The 15,804-nt window shown below is 38.5% G+C and overlaps 1 protein-coding gene across 1 annotated transcript in view; it reads right to left on the reverse strand.

Annotated features, from left to right (window-relative positions):
* The window catches only part of LOC144709794 (GDSL esterase/lipase At5g45960-like), a 2,599-nt gene extending 1,134 nt beyond the window's left edge, over window positions 1-1,465 (reverse strand). The window contains exons 1-3 of the mRNA XM_078583441.1: window positions 868-1,465; window positions 671-801; window positions 78-311 (exon numbers count right to left, since the gene is read on the reverse strand). Of these exons, the coding sequence (XP_078439567.1) occupies window positions 78-311; window positions 671-801; window positions 868-1,129 (627 nt within the window). The 5' untranslated portion in view covers window positions 1,130-1,465. The remainder of the gene's footprint in view (window positions 1-77; window positions 312-670; window positions 802-867) is intronic.
* Window positions 1,466-15,804: the final 14,339 nt, after the last annotated feature.

Consider the following 15,804-nt stretch of genomic DNA (forward strand, 5'->3'; position numbering starts at 1 on the left):
TAGCGGATTCTGTTGAGTACGATAGAAATATGAAAGTGATGGAGGAGACACGAAGAGTTAGGTGGGGGTAAAAACACCTTGAGAATCTCCAACTCTTTTTGCCTTATGAATCTGGCGTATTCCTCGACGCTGAATTCTTTCTTTCTCGAGCTCATACCGAAGTAGTTTAGAATAAAATCATTGCTCCCGGCACTGACAAGGAACACGGCATTCCTGACTATAAACTCCCTCCTCTTTCTTCCGACCGCAATATCGAGCCTCGCTTGATATTCCTTGAAGTACTCGAGCTGTTGTCTGATCGGAATAACAGCCTGCAACGCCCACTCTTATCAGGCACACACTGTGGGAAGGAGATCCATTGATTGATAGATACGGAAAAAAATAGAAAAACACATGTGTAGCTTATTAGATGGAGGGAGAGAGAAAGTATGAGAGTAAGAGTGAGTGAAAATGAAAGCCTGAGGGACAGTGAAAGAGAGAGAGACGGAGAGAGAGACTAAGACTTAGAGGCAGAGAATAAGAGAGATACTTAGTGAGTAAGTGAGCGCGCGAGTGCATTAGTCCGAAAGATAAAGAGAGAGAAATGGAGAGACAGAAGGAGGGAAGGATGAGCGGAGAGGGAGAGTCGCAGCAGGTTCGGACTAAAGGCAGAGGCGATGGAGACGATTACGCTGATCTTTGCCGTGAGAGGGTCGAAGCCGGTCCCTGCCGAGCCAAAGCAGACACCTGTGATAAGCTCCTCCAAGTTCAAAGACGAATCCAGGTATGGGGGCACTTTGTCCTTCACTCCAAGATCAGCAGCTGCCACAATAATTTGTGTTTGAAGTACTATAAACGCACAATAATGTGGTATGTTTTACCTCTTACCGATAAAGTCTACACCGAGACGGCCATTACAGAACCTTCCCGTTGGCTGATGGCCGGGGAAATCTCTCCCATACGGAGGAAAATTACTCTTCGCCGTCGTCAAAATGAAGTTATTATTCCCGGAATCCACCGTTGAGTCTCCGAATGTGAAGAAAGCCGTTATAGAGGCATTTGCGTCCTCCGCAAGATGCCGCGCTTTGCAGGGGATAATCTGCAGAAAAACGAGGATGACAATGACATCCTGGAGCAACCATCGCCACATTCTGCTCCTCTCCCTTTTGACGAAGCTTCAGTGGCCTACTTCTATTTCGACTTCGAGTGAATAGAACTCGTTGCTATTTAAGCTATCAATAGATAAAAACGGTAAAATCACAACCTTTCATTAGATCAGATTTGGGAAGAAGATCAAATCTAGCGGTTGGGAGCAAAGAAAGAATTTCAATCAAATCTGGCGGCCACGATTAAAGATAGAACCGAGATAAAAAATAACATTACTCTTGAAAGCATATCTGTTTTTGAAGAAGGGAAGATGAGAGGATAAAGTAGAGGAAGAATAGACGTAGAAGAGGAACAGAGATCACGTGGTGATATGAACTGTAAAGATAATTCTATTCCGACCAAGCACGATGGTCACCTTAGGGTCATATTTATATTGAGAGCTTTATACCTTTTTTAACGGCTGTATTTAATGTAATGGCTACAGTAGAAAATGCTAACTCTTAATCCTAGCCGCTAGATATAGTTGTGTATCTGGGTACTGCTCAGTTGTCATTTGTTGGTTGTTGGGTTTACGTTGATTGCATAAACGTTTTGTTGACACGGCAGCCAAATCGAACTCCTCTAGCAAAAAGACAGGCCAAAATGGCGACGATATTGAGCTTGTCCCTCAAGAAGAAAAAGTGCACGGTAGGAAGAGATTTTAGGAGGGGATATGCTAACTGACCTGGGCTTTTCACAAAATTTAGTTCAAGTTTCTTGGCTATAACTTGCTCATGAACAAAGTGATAATTAATTTCGATGTCTTTCATCCGACCATGAAAGATGGGATTTCGAAAAAATAAATGGCATCAATATTATCAGAGCAGAGAATTGGTGGGCGTCTAATGGGAATAGCAAGCTTGCGATGCAGAGATTGAAGCCGTTGTAGCTCAGCCAGTGTGTGGGTCAGGGCCTTGTTGTCATGTGGCTACACTCACAAGGGCTGAATTTCCAGTTTACAGTGTGCTGAGTTTGATCTTGATCACAAGGTCAAGCAGCCTTTGACAGCGTAGCAAAAATCTTTGATATGTTATGATTAGTAGAAGAGAGGTTTCCCCTTGAGAGAAAAGACTTTATAGTCTATAGCCAAGAGAATTTATAGAGTCTCCGGTCCGGCTGGTGTGTCATCTCCATTCCTGTCTGCTTGCTGTGCTTGCGGGCACACGATCAATACCGCTGTGGGGTATCATGTGCTTGTGGGGCTCAGGCAAAGGATGCACTCCAATGCACCTCCAGATCTGGCATCCTCTGTGAAGGTCTCCCTACCATGTGTCGACAACCAATGCTTTGTGCAAATACCAACATGGACTCTACATAAGTTGTCGCCTAGGACCAGGATGGACGTCATCACCCAAAGTTGGGTGCTAGGCATATTTAGAGCATACACATGCCCGCTGTCAATTGTGCTTCACACTTGTATTCAGCTTCAGTACTTGATCAGGCTACAGTAGGCTATTTCTTTCAACTCCTGAGATGAGGTTCCTGCTAAGGTAAATCAGGTATGCGGTGGAGAAACAATGATCAGCTGGATTGCCAGCCCAATCCACATCAATGTAGCCATCAAGAGAGCAGTGAGGGGTAGCAGAAAGGAAAACCCCATCAAGAACAGTTCCTTTCATATAGTGAAGGATGTGTTTTATGTTGCTTTATATGGATCAATTCATGCCTAAGAAGGGAGGGGGATTGAATTAGGTATTTAAAAACTTTAATTTCGTTTTCTTATTTAATTCCAAGATGATAATTTGCCTATCTAGTCGAATAGAGGTTAAGGATTGACATAATTATTTTTATACAAGTCTAGGCTGTTCCATTACTCCTGTCCCACAGATATCCTTGTCCAGAGTTTAATAAAGAACTATCCCCAGTTGAAATTCCCAACACAAATGGTCATAGATAGGTAATACAAGGGTATCAAATAAAAAAGTTGGTGAATAACTTGCCACTCATCAACCCGTTAGCCTTGTATGATGCACGTTTCTTCCACATCCTTTTCTTCGGACCACTCAGGCCACTTCACTTGGACCCCTTAGTCGTACTGAATGAGGTCACCAAACCTTAATGCTGACCATGAAGGTCACTGAAGCGACTCCCTTAGCCTACTCTAGGCAATCCTTGCAAAATCCCTAAACCTTCTTAACATGATATAAGCAATAACAATCAAGATTTTATAAATAATATTATATGGAGCACTTTTTAGATGTTTGACTTTTTGTCCTAAAGTGAACCATTGACTTTAAATTTCTCCCGTAATAACTTTCGTATTAACTATTTGGTGTGTTCGAATATCCACATCAACAAATGAATCAAAATTTCACAAGTCATAGTTCTCTTTACAAAATATGTTGACTTCACATGGGGCTCAATATTACTCCCTTCAAGTTGACTCAATAACTCTTTACGACGCCCACTATCTTGATTAAATAATCCCACAGTAACTGTATCAGATTATGCTAAAAAATCACACACCACATAATGTAATTACATCTTGAAATCTCTTCACCGAATCCTCTTGAAAGTATATTTTCTATCTTCCCAGTTTCAACCAAGAGAGATCGTTATTTTAAGATCAATATGAATCTTCAAAGCTTCCTTTATAAAGTCCTCTAAATGCTTAAAATCAATCAACAATCTTGTTACCCTAGATTCAATTTAGACTCCATTCCTTTTGAAACAACTTCCCAAATAATTTTCTTAAAACCAAACAACAAATTCCTTCTTTATCACAATGAATAACTTAATCTTCCCTGATAAATCTTTCCCCTGATCACTTCTTCAAGATTTGTGGATGATGTTTCCTCCCCTCTCAAATCAATGAATTTTATTTTCTAATCTATCAATATTTTTAGTAAATGGGTTAAGAGTTTTCACCTTGTAGATGTGTGCCTTCAATGCTTACATCATCTTCTCCTTTTTGTTTTTGTCTTCTCACCTTTTGTCCTTCTTACATCCAACCTTTTCCTCTGAATTTCTGCAGACCAAACACACAAAACAAGACAAAAAGGGGCATACAATGAAGAAATAACCTTTTCATTTCTTCCTTCTCTTGATAACCTTGCATGTTGGAAGCAGAGAGAAGCCTTCTTCATAGTGGGAGATTCTTTTCTTCGATTATTTCTTCTCTTCGCTGGTTGCAATGCTTAAGGCTCAAGAGTACCCTGAAGAGAGATTAATGAGATTCTGTACCTTGTCCAAGGTATGTGCATAAATGGAAAGGGACAATCCTTTTATAAGTTGGGTGGAAGCTTTAAATGCACATGTTTTGAATTAAAGTAACTCTGCTATGACATTTTTACCCTTTTTTTTACTAGGGTCAGACTTCATGAGGCCTTCATGGAATTCGGTGTTGAGCCTAGATAAGCATGCATTAGTCAAGTTATGAGTGAGAGATTCTTCAATACAAATATGAACAACTCTCATTAATACATTTGAATTGAAACATTATGTAGAAAATATTTAACTGGATGACTCATGGTTGACCTTAAAATAGAAACCATGCATTGGTCATTTTTTTAACTTCCCAAACAAGTTTTTAATTGATCTGAAACTTTGGGATTTGGTCATACATTAAGTATGAAGTTGAGCACCAGAATTTGGAGTCAAAATGTGTCTATTAATGCGTTGACCTTGTATGCCAAGTCAACTATGTCATGGCATTCCATAGGCAGAAGTGATATGTGCATGTATGATTGTGACTTTCTAACGCATTGTAAACTCATTAAACATGATTTCAATGCGTTTTATCATGGAGTGAAAAGATGTTGACCATGTAGTGGTCACTTGTTAATGGAATGCATGGGTTGACCAAAGTGTATGTGGATTTCATAGGGTAAAATACATACCTTCATTTCAGTTCAGTCAATCAGTTCTAGAGCTTCCCAATCAGCCTTAATTGCACAATGCATTTTATGGCAGGCTTAATTGATATTAAAAGCTATATCCTGATGGCTGAGTATGATATATTGAAGGGCACCCACAACTCTATGATACTAAGGTGCAGAGATCGTTGCACTGCTTCTAAGTCAATCCGGAGTAACATTACACAAAGTAGGAAAGGGATAATAGATAGCCATCGTTTTGCTGAATTAACTCAATAGCTAAGAGATAACATGTAGGGCCTAGACTTTGAATGGAAAATTCAGGATGGAGATGACGTAAGAGATTTGTAATAGTGGTGGATTTGGGGAAAAAATGTAAGATATCATGAGCATAAAGTAAGATGAAGATGAGATCAGCGGGGTGAGCTTTGAAAAACAGTGAAGCACAAGTTTTTGATTCCGAAAAGTTGGAGATAGGTGGTGAGTTCGTAGAATCAAGCTACGGGAGCATGTGAAAAAATCAGCCTTCTTCCCACATGGTGATCCACACCTCTATTTATCGATCAAAAGGTATGGACGGAAAGAGGGGTGAAGACTAAGCATCCATGTAAATTTCACTTCAATCAAACTTCTAGCTCCTTAGATATCGTGCTTTGTAGGTGGAAGAATCCTTGATGTGCATTCTCATCATCGGCGCTGATGCTTCCTCTTTTTCCGACTCTGTTAACTACTCCAAAATTTAGATAGTTAAATATTGGCATAATCAACTCGTCTTCTACGATCACACACTCCGACGACGCCATGTGCACCTACATGAGAAAAGACAAAAAAACTTGATTCTTTTCATAGTTGTGACATGGCAGCTCATCGCCATGCACCACATCACAATATTTCCCTTTTTCCTTGGATAACACATGTCAGCGTTGCATTCTCATCCAGAAAAAGGAGAAGATTCCATCATTTTTGCTTTACGTGGCACATGTTTCTGCTTGTTGCGTCAGCCTTTACTTTCTTTTTGCAATCCTTTGTGGTGGTGCATGTGCCACCATCTATGCTGCCACAACTTTTGAATTTTCTCTTATTTTTTTTAAAATTTCTTTTTCTCCATTTATGAATCACTTTTATTGGGATTAAAGCATGCTATTTTTTCTATTGGTCCACATTGCCTCATGATTAAATCCAAAAAAATCAGAATATCAATCTAAAAAATTGGTTTAATCATTTAAAGATTGATAACATAAATTTATATTCATTTTAATGCATAAAAAATAAAACATTGGGCAGCCCTTATAAGCTGTTGGGAAACCAAGAGAATGCTTTGCATTAGAGAAAGCACTAAGACATCACTGCAAAACAAAATGCTGACGCGACGGAGGCGTTTCGGAGCAGAACGATGAATGAGCCACGAGTTTAGGAGTGGGAGCGTTTAAAGCTCAATAATTGATGTGTTATCAGACCCACCAACTTAATTCATTTCTAGTCCCCTAGAAATGGCATTGAATTGTCCTTGGATTTTTTACTCACTTTGTGATCCTAGAATCTTGGGTATGAATTGTTTATGATTTCAATTACACCTCTAATTATGAGCTATGCACTGCTAGAATACAAATGATGAACTCCTTCATGGTTTCGAAAAGAGCTGCTCGTCATGGGGAGGAAACATTACCTTTGGCGGGGTATGATATTATAATCAAGGTGATGCTCAGTGTTACCTTTTATCTAGGTCAATATTTCACTTTTAATGGCTACTAAACCTTTGGAATTCACTGTTAACCTTCCTTCTACTTGAAAGTAAAAGATAATGATTCTTCTCCTCTTATTTAAGCATAAACTATCAATACTGTATCAATGAAACATGGATGGTGAAGCTTCTATATAACTATGGGTAAAGAAAGAGGAGAATGGTGGATGGCTCAAAAGAATGGGTAAGGGTAGGTAAGTGATGTTGGGTGTATAGGCAATACTTCGATAGCTTACTCCCAGTAATATATGAATGAGCATAATACACCAGAAGGGTGTAGAGAAAATGATGATAAATGGCAATTGTCAAAATGGTAGACTACATAGGTGCATGTCCACCTAAGCATGATATGATAAAGGTAATGATTAATAATTCCTCAGACTACTAAATATATATGATTTATAAACCCCATATATATATTTATTTATTTTTATTTTTTAATGGTTTAAATAAATAATGGAAGTTTTATAAAAAAGGAGGTGTTGATCAAAAAAGAATATCTCATAAACACTTCATCTCATGCTACTAAACAAATGAGGAGATATAATGAGAAGATGTAGACAAAAACATGGACGGATAGTAATTGAAAAATATCATGAAAGAATGACACCACAAAAGGAAAGAGGAGAAAGATATGGGAGTAAAGTGTATCATAAGTAAGTAGAAATAATGGGATATACATAGGTTTATATAGGGATAAGCAATAATGGGTGAAGAGGATTCATATATAGGTTTCAGAGATAGATTTAGGTGGCTAAAGAAATGATTCTCTGCTTTAAGACTTGAATAAAGGATCACCTCTAACCAAAGCAAGATTCCAATTAATGGATATCCATACCATTTAAATAGATTCAACTAGTGGAAAGTGGTATGATCAGTAGTTCACTCAGCACACAACCTTGGATAGTACTTCAACCATTCGACCTTAATGTCTGTTCCTCAACCTACCAGATATCCTAGCCATTTAGGAGGAGATCATAGATCTAGAATCATGGCTCATACCATCATGAACTGCACTCAATCCGCTACTAGAGCCTAACTTCTATATCATTATTTACCCCCTAATTCGAATGGAAGCATCTATACATGAATTAGAAATCATTTAATGATATTCACCCCCAACCTAAAATCTGCATTGTCCCTAATGCAAGAAAAAATGGATGAGAAGAAATGTCAAATTGTGATTTCCTATGCCCATTTATATATATTACTGCTCCTGCCTTGGGGTCCTTGTACTCATTAATATTGCATCCTCGATATGAATCTCCTGGTAAAAAGAACAAAATACCTAGAAGAAAAGTTGATGAGATCATATAGGCCATGTGATAGCCAATTATTTAAAGCAACAAAGACAAAAATTAGTATTAATAACAAATTACTAAAATATATTATTAGCTCAAAAATAAATATAACAGTAGAAACTCGACTAAAACAAATGCCATCGTGACAATGATACCATGAGTCATGCCTATGAGATTTTCAACATCCATGTGCACAAATTCGTACTTCAAGGTTGGATTTTTTTTCTGATTCAGATAATAAAATCATATGCAGCAAATAATTCAAGTACACAGGTAACATTATAAATATATTTTTTAAAATCCATGGAATGGTAATTCAAATATGTAAAACATGTTTTTGTCAAGCTCCACACTGCAATGGCTTTCTTTGGATGTATTAAGTATTTGAAGGAATTATTTTTGAAATGAAATAAATGATCATGCCCATCAGTAAAAAATATTCTCTAAAATTCTTCTATTTACTACTGCTTGAGACCCTTTCGCCAAAATTATTTTTCTTTGTATAGTCAGGGGTTGAACTTTATGATCCTGAAGTTCACCAAGAAATTCATTATAAACTTTATTACTTTCCATTATATTCAGAGGTGGATCACAAATTTAACCCATAGAATCATTACCTTGAGCATCTAAGAATAACATCTTAATATCATAATGATCATCAAAATGACATCAAATATTTTCATGCTCCTATTCATGAAAATATAATTTTATTGAGAATATATCATTTTCAGAAGTGTTGTCCATAGAAATAATGATTTGAACATCTGAAAATTAAACCTGAACATTCATAATTTCAAAAAATGGATATGAATCAGTTTCATTTATATTCTTTAAGACATTATTTTTATTCAATTTGAGTCATATCATTTTGATAAGAAATTTCATTATCAACAAGAGAATTAGAAATTTCACCGCATCGACTTGTTACAGTCAACCAAATCGTCTTCAAAGTAGTCGTCTTCTGATTCTCCATAATTATTTGACTGTGGCTTAGAAAAAATGTATATTCTTATATTATGAATAAAATTTCTTATGAAACAACATCGGCAATAAAGAATTGACATCTTGTAAAAAGTTCATTAAAATTTGAAAATATTTTTCTTTTTTATAAATGTCAATTTCATGAAATATATTTCTAACCATATTATGAAGTATTCTCAGTCTGAAAATACATTTATATTTAAATTCCTTTTGGCCCTTGTTACAATACTTTCATTAAATATGTGTCACTTGCATACGAATCATCAAGTTGTGAAATTTTATTGTGAATGGATGCATAATCATTATTTCTACTTTTAGAATATTCATACAGTTGGCCGTTTTGATTATGACAAGATTGAAAACGATTACTATGAGAAGTTTCATGATTTTTAAAAGAATAACTAGGGACATCAATAAAATTTTGATGAGATGATTGAAAGTCATAATGAAAAGGTTCACCAGAATGTGGACCAAAATTTCTGTCACATCTTCTCTCATAAGATTCAAAATTTATTTTAGGAATATATATAATCATTTTATGCTATGTAACAAAAAATTGTAAAAAGACATCTAATTGAGATTTTCAGCATTTGGAAGAGAAAATTTTATACCTGACAATGATTATTTCCTTGGCCTTAGCATACTTACTTGACCCTCAGTAGATACAAGTATAGGAAAATAAAATCACTAGAAAAACATAAATCCCTAGTGGCAACCATTCCCAGGCAACAACTCTAATTTGAAGCCATGTGGCTGCTGAATATGAATAATTTTAGTATGATAACCATGAAGGAATGCATTAGAGACAAGTGATGGGTGAATTTTCTAGTTAAAACCAACAACAATGGAGTGGAGGAGATGAATGGTTGCATGTTTAATAAGAGGGCTAAAGGATTTGCTAAACCAAATCAATCTCATTGGGTGTAGCCTTTAGTCACCAGACATGCTTTGTATTACTGTACCACTCCATTTGGTTTTTAATTTATTTTCTAAATGCATATAGAAACAAAAATGTGATAGTTGTGGTGGCGAGGTATGAACCACCAAGTTCCATTCCTTTTGGAGTTCATAACGCACTTTTTTAATAGGTTAATATGACCATATTTACATATTTATTTGCATTAAATTGGTTATATATGTGTGTTATCAAGCGTTAATTAAATTTATTTTTAGAATAATATTTGGAATTTTGTGTTTCTTAATTGTTCTTGCAACATCAAATTCTGAAAGAACGTAATTGTTTGAGTTGGAATATAATTGTCGCTGACTTTTTTGGAATTATCTTCGAAGCTATATCATTTTTAAAACTCAAAACATATATTTCTAATCATATATTAATTTTTATGAATTCATATCTTTTTTTGAATTATTTAATGATTATTCGAACTTTTCTAGCTATGAAAGTCAAATGTAAGAGAAAATTTAAGGGTTGAAAATGATCCAAATTTAAATTGGGATATCTGATGATCAATAAGGAGTTTCGGCCTGAAATGTTGATTGGAGCTTCCTTTTCCCCACCTCTTTCCTTCCATATGTTTGGATCTATAAATAATGCCTCAAATTGTCATAAAAAGTATCTTTGAACTTATTGGCTCCTAGAGACGCTGATTCAAAGAGTGTTAGGGTTTTGAAGGTCTATCATGGTATTCTTGGCATTTTCAGCGATAGATTAAGATTAAAAGAGAAATATAGAGGCTGATCTACATCAGAAAGAACCTTGATCCGGTGGAACATAGGGATCTAAGGTAAGACTCTTGCATTACAGTGGTTTCTCTCTTTCACCTCCCTTTACTTAAATCTACAACCTCCCTTTCATCATCTCATTCTCATTACCATCTTCCATCATCTCGCCCTACCAAATCAATTTCTGACATCGATATTGTCACTGTAATCTCAAATTCAAACCCAAATCATAAAGTCCATCATTGATGCCAGACGTTGTCGAGGACGTCTTCTGGTCGGTATTGAGGATGATGGCTCAGTACTTAGATAGGGGTGTCGGATGTTGATGGTGTCGTTGATTGATAGATAGATAAACCCTAACAGGTAAATGTAACTGCGATGCAATGTGAATGCAACCTACATGTTGTACTTGAAGGCCCCGAGACGAGGGAGATGCCTTGCTCCGAAGAAATCGCCGGCGACAGTGATGGTGGCCTCTCGAACCTCGTCGAAGTGAACAATGGCATCTACGGGTCGAAGAGAATCAATCTGTAGGGCTCACCCTTAACGGAAAGAGTCGTTTGTACCGAAAAGATGGTCAATTGTACTCGTAGTTATCTCTCACTTTTCTCTCTCACCTATCTATCCCGAGCGCAGTAGAGTCAAGAGGAAGGTATACTGCAAGGGATAAAATAACGTGAGAGCAGAGGACGATATACCTCGTCGGCATGCGACTTGTAGTGCAGGAGCTTCGTCAAATGCGTCAATCGAGATGGGTGCAGGTGGAGAGGCACCGGAGGGAAACAGCTTGGCTCAACTGGCGTACGACACATGATCAATTAGAAGGTTCAGAGCCGAGGGAGGATAGGAAAGTGATCAGTGGCGGCGGTGCAGCTCGAGAAGAATTCTACTGGACCCGGACCCCGTTGTGCCTCATTCAGTAGTGCAGACGCTGCGTGTTGTGAGGTCATGGGGTGGGGAGTCACCCAGCCAGATCCCGAGCGGTTGGATGCACTTGGTTACGGGGTAGCCGGGCACCCAAGGTGTCCGTTGGTCTGGGTGAAACACCAAGGGTCCAGCCATAGTGCAGGCGTCGGTGTACGCTAAATAGTATTGGACGCCCAATCACAGTGCGGGGGATGGTCGTGAGTTGACCAGATGTATCGGCGCTGATCGCAAATCGACCGCTGGTTGACCAACCAAGAGGTCTCAGGTGTCAGAACCCAAGCCTGCCGTAGGTTGTGATGTAGGTAATCTAGAAGAAAGCGGTTACAGGAACAGCTTGTTTCTTGTTGTTTTTGTTCCACGGTAGTTTTTTTGTTTCTGAATGGATGGTTTAGATAATCACAGGCAGGTGATTTTAACTGACGGGTAGTTACATGGCCTGCCAAGGTGGTAGCCCCATGAGTTGTATAAACACATGTGTGGACCAAAGATAAATCACAACGACAAGTGTTTTTACCTTTGTTTTTCTGTGTGAGTGAGAAAGGGCTCTTGTGTTGTCATCTGGAGTTCTCTCCAACAAGTTGTATCAGAGCAAGGTTCGTGGACCTAGAAGCGTGGCGATGCCAAGACGAGAAGTGGTGCCGGTATCAGAGGCTGGTGAAGGGTCCTGCGTGAACGGAGACGGAGCCAACATGGGAGTGACCAGAGCGACGGGTACGTTGGGTGTCTCTACTGCCTTCCCTACTCTTTCTAGGACGAACTATCCTCTATGGGCGAAGAGGATGAAGATATTGCTCGAGGCGTACGGGTTGTGGAGCGGCATCATCGAGGATGATGTGCCAAGAATGAAGGATCGTCTTGCTATGGCGACCATTTTCGGAACTATTTCCAATGATCTTCAGCTTCAGCTTGACGAAGAGAAAAACTCGAAGGAGATGTGGTAGACTCTTCGAGTGATGAACATCGGTGTTGACCGAGTAAAGCAAGCTCACATTCATGTGTTGAAGTGAGAGTACGGGAACCTGAAGATGGTGGACTGTCTAAGTGACGACGACGAAGACAAGGAAGATGAAAGGACCAATCTAATGGATACATGACAGTAGCATGTGTCTGCTCTCCTGTAGGCCATCACAGAAGAATAAGACTGGAAGTTCAGAACGTGATTAGTCTTCAAGATTAAGGGGGAGAATGATGGAGGTAATCTAGAAGAAAGCGGTTACAGGAACAGCTTGTTTCTTGTTGTTTTTGTTTCACGGTAGTTTTTTTGTTTCTGAATGGATGGTTTAGATAATCACAGGTAGGTGATTTTAACTGACGGGTAGTTACATGGCCTGCCAAGGTGGTAGCCCCATGAGTTGTATAAATACCTGTGTGGACCAAAGATAAATCACAACGACAAGTGTTTTTACCTTTGTTTTTCTGTGTGAGTGAGAAAGGGCTCTTGTGTTGTCATCTAGAGTTTTGACCTGACTGAATTGAGCGCCATAACTCAGGTCGTGAAGGCGTCACGGCTCGACCTTGCTCCGTTAGTGTAGTAATTTAATCGCGTCATTGGCAACAACGAACGATCATCCTTACTCAGTGATGGCCTGTCGTCCGAGCGGAAGGTGACCGTTGGACTGGCTGGGGTCGGCAATGCCCATTGATTCGAGGGGAAAGAAGAGGGGAAGATTGCTGGAGGACACCTGATCGACTTAGGAAACCCCCTCCTAGTGTCTTCAACCCAGTCTTATTCTTCCCTTTGGTTGCCTCCCTCTACTCTTCTCTCCTTTCTCTCTGAACAACGGAGGGTGAGACCAAGAAATAAAAAAAACAAACTTACGATGAAATCCTGGTCTATGTTCATTAGGGCGCCCACTCTTCCCTTAAGTAGGGGAATTAATGGGCTCCTAATGGGTCCTTAAAGGGGGGGGATGAAGTCCATTAATGGGGGCCCTTATATAATGGGCCCCCATGACAAAAATAAAGGGGAAAACAAACATAAAAAGAAAGGGAAACAAGGGAGGGGAGTGCAAAATGACTAAGGACCCCCTCCCACATGACAACGAAGACACACAGGCAGATGACAGATGCGTCGCGACGTGACGAAAACAACTCGACAAGTGCAAAAAAACACGAGACGTGACTAACGCAAATGAGGTGAATCAAAATATGATAAAACGAGCATGATTCACTCGACAGTCGATGACGATGGCGTGTGGCGCGAATGACGTCTTCGACGGGTTAAGATGGCGTGCGCCATCAATCATCCTCTTCTCGATCTCACAACCAATCTATACATTCTTATATCAAATCCATCATTTAGGTCATTATCATTTCTTTTTTACCATTGTATTTCGCCATAATCCATCCGCATCCACTCACATTCATTCACCGATCTCCTCTTCCTATCTTCTTATTCATTTTCTACATCCATAATCACTCCACATCTTCATCTATCACAATCTTTTATTTCCATTTTATCTATCCACGCCCTCCAACCTATGCCCCATATTAGTATTCATATCATATTTATTAATAAATATTATCACCCTCTCCCCACCTCATATTCATCACATCATATTCTCCCACTTTATACATATCTCCTCTCATCCCTCTTGAATAACTATTTAAAGAGTATTTAAACTGTAAATATCCATTCATTATATAGTTGACCCTTGCTGATCACTAACTAGTGAAATTATTATAGGAGTAAAGGCTATAAATTATTATTTATTAACTCAAACATCAACCTAAAATTCACACCCTAGTTTGCTCATGTTGCTTGTTATCACATTCTTCCTAGGCAGCTTCTGTTATGGTTTAACTGGTTAAAAGAAGGAACATACCATACTGATGATGGTGCTTATGAATTAGGAGACAATGATATTTAAATTCTAAACGTGAAATAGATATTTCAATAGGGCAATCACTTGTAAATCTACTGATGGTTTCTTTCTGAAGCCTAAAGAGTGATGATATTTTATTATGTGTGATGGTTCTTTGTTCATAAGTAAGTTTTATTATTTTATAAAGATAAGTCACAGATTGTTTTAATTTCCACTACATGAATCATCAATGGATTATTGATAATGACCGCAACATCCAAAACTCATATTATAGACATGGAAATTATTGCTCCCTTTCGTGGAAAATGAAGGGCAAAAGTAAAGTTTTTTGTGATATTAAATGTCAGATCCATTACAGCTAAGTGTTGCCTCATTAAATAACCCAGTTAGAGATTCATGTATATCATATGACCTTCAAGCCAATCACACTGCAATGTCTTATGATCTTTGAGCTAAACTTTATTCATCATTATTTTTGTATGATGTTTCTACTCAAGCTCTTGAGTCCATGTTATAACCAGTGAATTATGATGGGATCATTGGTCTCTAAACATATGTTCATAATATTCACTGAATTGATTTGTGTGAATCATTGAATATTCACAACTAATTGTTAGTTGGGTGGATTCATGTCATTGTTGTATAAGTGATCCTTCGAATTGAGATATCACAGAAAATTTGTGAATGAACACTTTTACTATGACTCTTGCAAAAGAGTTCCTATCCATGGAATTCAAACCAATGCAAATAAATCTTTGGTCAACATAATGTAATATCAGAGATGTAGCTCTTCGATCATTTCTCAAATGCACCAATACTATATGAGACGAGCGGATAAGGTTTGCTTGTTGACTTACCCCAAGCCATCTGAGAGCATCAATTTCAAAATTTTGATCAAAGCCACAAATCTAAACACTCATATTGCAACAAGGTTTCTAGCTTTTTTTTTTACTCACAAAAAAGTTTTGGATTTTTTTTGGGCTTTAGTATGTAGTGGTAGCACAAGGGTCAATCCTCCTTTGGGCATTGGGTGTCACATCACATGGCTAGGCGCTGGTGCTGGTGGGAGCTAGGGGTTGATGGTGGGTGTTAGTGGGTTCTAGTCAATGCTAGTGGGCATTGGTGGGTGCTGGTGGTTACTAATAAGTGTTTGTGGTTATTAATGGGCACTTGTGGGTGCTAGTTGGCATTGGTGGGTGTTAGTGGGTGCTAGTTGATGGTGGCGGGTACTGGTGGGTTCTAGGAGGTGCAGGTTGGTGTTGGACACTAGAGCTTGAAGCACTATTGGTCAAGCCCACTCACTTGCCACTCAAGTAACTTGGTAATCTGTGAATGGACTTGACCAACCTGACCGAATCACTTGGCCAACACAGCTTAATCTGGTCAGGTTATTCTGACCCATTGAG

Source organism: Wolffia australiana, chromosome 11, assembly GCF_029677425.1.
Source record: "Wolffia australiana isolate 7733 chromosome 11, ASM2967742v1".
Taxonomy (NCBI): Eukaryota; Viridiplantae; Streptophyta; class Magnoliopsida; order Alismatales; family Araceae; genus Wolffia; species Wolffia australiana.